This window comes from Aplysia californica, unplaced genomic scaffold (assembly GCF_000002075.1).
Source record: "Aplysia californica isolate F4 #8 unplaced genomic scaffold, AplCal3.0 scaffold00496, whole genome shotgun sequence".
NCBI lineage: Eukaryota > Metazoa > Mollusca > Gastropoda > Aplysiida > Aplysiidae > Aplysia > Aplysia californica.
In genome coordinates, this window is record NW_004797766.1 from 110,661 (window position 1) to 114,740 (window position 4,080).

Below are 4,080 nucleotides of genomic sequence, written 5' to 3' on the forward strand. Positions count from 1 at the left end.
GCTAAAAGTGGGTGTGCACAATTAATTAAGCTATCACAAGCTGAAGATAACCAAGGGCATAGTAAATTGGATGGTGTATAATTTTAGGATCTTTATGTTGGTGAAGGGGAACCTCATGCTTTTATTTTCATTCTTTTTTACTTGTCGCTTCTATTTATAGAGCTTGATGTTAGCCAAACATCAATTTCGTTCATCCTGCATTAAAACTGAATACTCAAGTACCCGGTAATAACTTTCACCACTCCACAACAAAAACATTCAAAGACACAACTCATAGGACGGTGACTTGAGTATGTCACGTTCACCCCTCTCAGTGTCACGGTCACAGAGTCACTTAAAATAGCCTAGAGGCAAGACAATGAACCAATCAGAATTCACTTGAGCACTCTGCTGGATAGCTCCGGCATAGAATAATCTATGGCGTTTATTTTTAGACTGCCTGTTGTGGGCTATATTTCGGCACTATTCGGCAGGAGCACATTTGAGATGTGCCGACTTATTAATATTATTGTACCGCCAAACTCGCTACGAGTGTCGTCATCGCTTTGGTTGTCCCAAAGAGCAATTTAAAGGTCAGGTTATCACTGTTGAATCTCCTGTTACGTTTAGTTAAAACGCGTGGGCTTTGTTTTACGGCGCGAAAGACACAGAAATGACAGTTACGGCGCCAGAAAGGACCTTGTTTTGATATAATACTTGACTAGATCTAGTATTTGTTTCTGTCGTCTTTTATCTTATTATTGATTGTGCTTTACGTAAAAGACCAATAAAAACTTTTGGGCGGCACTGCACGAGCATGCTCTATGGACGATCCGCGCCTGATATAGAGAAAGAGAGACAGAAAGAAAGAAAGTGTGAGATAATCCTTCTCCACAATATTAAATAGAAAAACCAAAGGGACTCTTCCCCTCCGCAGACTGTGAGTACGGCGACAAGAGGATATTTTGTCGGCGCAGTGCTTGTGAGTACGGGACTAGCATCCTCCTGGACCAGTGTTGTCAGACCTGTAGTGACCGTAGACCCACTACCACCACCTCCACCACCACCCACACCACCTCTGTCACACCGGACCCCAACTGTAAGTGATGTTGTTGTTGTTGTTGTTGTTGTTGTTGTTGTTGTTGTTGTTGTTCTTTCTGTTTTGTTGTAGTTGTTGTAGCTATTATTGTTGTTTAGATCGTTGTTGTTGTTTCTGCTTTTGTTTTTCTTGTTGCTGTTGTGTGGGTTGCTGTTGTTGTTATCGTTGTTGTTGTTGTTATTGTTGTTATGTTGTTGTTGTTGCTATTTTTGTTTCTGGTGCTCTTATTGTTAATTTGGAAGAATGTGGTAATAATGGCAGTCACAATTTCATTCTTACGTTGTTTGGATTTTGTTTCTTACTATTGATTTGTTGTTTTTTGTTGCTGTTGATCAGTTCCGTATGAAAGCGACTGACAAATCAAAAGACTTTTGTACTTTTTTCCACCCGGAAACTACACTGTAAGAGGCCAACTGTTAGATAACATCGGCGCCATTTACAAAAGCTGCAGTAAGAACGTCGGAGGGACTCTCAGAATGGTTCGAGATAACATTCTGAGTAAGAGAAGGTTGTGTCCTATCACCGATACTATTTATCACCTATATGTATAGAGTTACAAAAGAGGCCAACACAGAACTAGACGCCCTAAAAGAATTACTCTTCCCTGGTGACCAAAGCCTAGCACACAAAGATGAACGAAGTCTCCAAAATCACATCACCAGATTAAACAAAGAATGTAACGACAACGACATGAAGATCAACATAAAAAACAGAGACAATGAAAGTAAGCAGAAAGCCAGGACCACTCAGGATGCACATCATCAACAACAGTCTCAGACAAGTCCAAGAATTTAAGTACCTTGAAAGTATATTCACAGAGGATGGGCGACTGAATAGAGAAATACAATTTAAACACGAGTACAACAAGCCAATAATGTTAGTTACAAGCTTACTCCACTACTGAAACATGCCAACATTCCCAAGACAACAAAGCTCCAAATGATCAACATTTTATTAACCCCAACAATCACCTATCAAAGCCAAACATGGACCACGAACAAGACATTAGAGCAAAGAATTACAACATGTGAAAAGCAATGTCTTAGAAAAGCTGTAAACAAGACCAGGCGAGACAAAATTAGAGACTCAGTAATCAGAGAAAGGTGGGCACAAATGATGTCATGCTTCACTTCCAACACCAGAGAATCAAATGGTTCGGACATGTCATGCAATTACCAACACATCATCCAGCTGAACGTGTGTACATCAAAATATTCAGTGGCAACAAGGCTAGAGGGCAACCGAGAAAGACCTGGATAGATGGAGTCAGGGAAACAATAACCACCCACGACATCCCCCTAACCCAAGTTCTCCGGCTGGCGACAGAGAGACGTCTCTTTCTCCCGCGGCACCCAAAAGGGAATAAGCGGAGGATACAAGTAAAGTATCTACCCTATTTTTGACTTAAACAGTAGGATTTAATTCAACATTGACGTGTTAATTTAGCCGAGGTAGGCATATATTCCAGTGTGATTTAGATGTACTCCTATCAGTGACTGTAAGCCTGCGTTTGTGCGTATTTTTTGTGGGTGTGTGTAGATGTGTGTGTGTGTGTGTGTGTGTGTGTGTGTGTGTGTGTGTGTGTGTGTGTGCGTGTGTGTGTATATAAATATGTGTACGTGGTTTAACACCAAACCAAAGTGCAAAGATCTGGACAATAAAGATGTATCTTATCTTACAACATTCTGTCCGGCAGTGACAACAACCAGAAGAACCACACTCAGAGTGACCACGCCTCCCCCACGGGTGACCACACCACGACCAGGTATGTCCAGCACTCTCTGTGCTTGTGCCAGTAAGGTACATAATAGCTATGTTTGGGGGTTTTTTATTTTTTTATTTTGTCCCGTGTTCTGATTTTGGTGTACATATTTTGTTGATTACGCTGAACAGAGAATGTAGAGAGTGGCCGCAGGGGGCGACGGAGGCTGAGATACGACAACTGATTGAAGAAAACTCACGGCACGGATGGATCTGTTATACGAGGGGAAAAATCTGGATGGGGCTTCTCAGCAAGAGTGAGTGACAGATTGGTGCAGGAGCAGCAGAGAGCTTATGATATGACGACATCTAGCATGAGAATGGAGATAGAGGTAATCACTCAGGCTCTCAAACGGATCACAACAACTCGACAAGCACATGTGGTCTTTATCACAGACTCTCAGAGCACTCTGAGGAAGATTGAAAGTGGGAACCTTAGAGCTGAATGGACAGAGCTCCTGAAGAAGACAACAGTGAAAAAGATCCCGTGGATCTTAACACCAGGCCATGCTGGAGTCAAGGGCAATGAGCGGACTGATGAGCTCGCTGGGAAAGCAAGACCTGAAAGGAAACCTGAAATTGTACGATCGGTCAGTGAAAAACGAGAAAAAGAACAAGAAGAGTCGGAATACCATCATCTTGAGCAACTTCGTTAGTTTTTGAATTGAATGGGGCACCTGCAGAAGTTCAAGACCTAGTGGGAGGAGCAGAAGGCTATGGAATCAACCATTGCTTGTAACCGTCAGCATTTACCAACTTCCAGATGTGCTTTTTCGGGGGACGGAGCGCTTATGGGGATGCCCCTTGTGCAGTAATGTCGGTCCTTCACACAAGGTACAAGGTGCAAGGTTGGTTACGTAAGAATGTATTGCCATGGTGCAAATTGCTTTGTTTTCTAGAGAAACGAAACAAGGGAAAGTGGAATTGTTAAGTCGGTAATGATGATGGTGATGATGATGATGATGATGATGATGATGATGATGATGACGATGATGATGATGATGTGATGATGATGATGATGATGATGATGATGATGATGATGATGATGATGATGATGATGATGACGATGATGATGATGATTCTGGTGATGATGGCGGTGATGGTGACAGTGACGGTAATGGTAATTGTGATGGTGATCATAATGATGATTATTCATGCTGGCGGTGATGATGTTATGATGTTGGAAATGATGTGCATATTAGTATTTGTGTTAGGTTTGTTTGGCGCCTACTTTAGATCCT

The 4,080-nt window shown here is 42.1% G+C and overlaps 1 protein-coding gene across 1 annotated transcript in view; it reads left to right on the forward strand.

Annotated features, from left to right (window-relative positions):
• Nucleotides 1-4,080, forward strand: part of LOC101848909 (A disintegrin and metalloproteinase with thrombospondin motifs 5) — a gene marked incomplete in the record, with an annotated part of 64,859 nt that overhangs the window by 59,261 nt on the left and 1,518 nt on the right. The window contains 2 exon segments of the mRNA XM_013086722.1: nt 917-1,078; nt 2,775-2,843. Of these exon segments, the coding sequence (XP_012942176.1) occupies nt 917-1,078; nt 2,775-2,843 (231 nt within the window).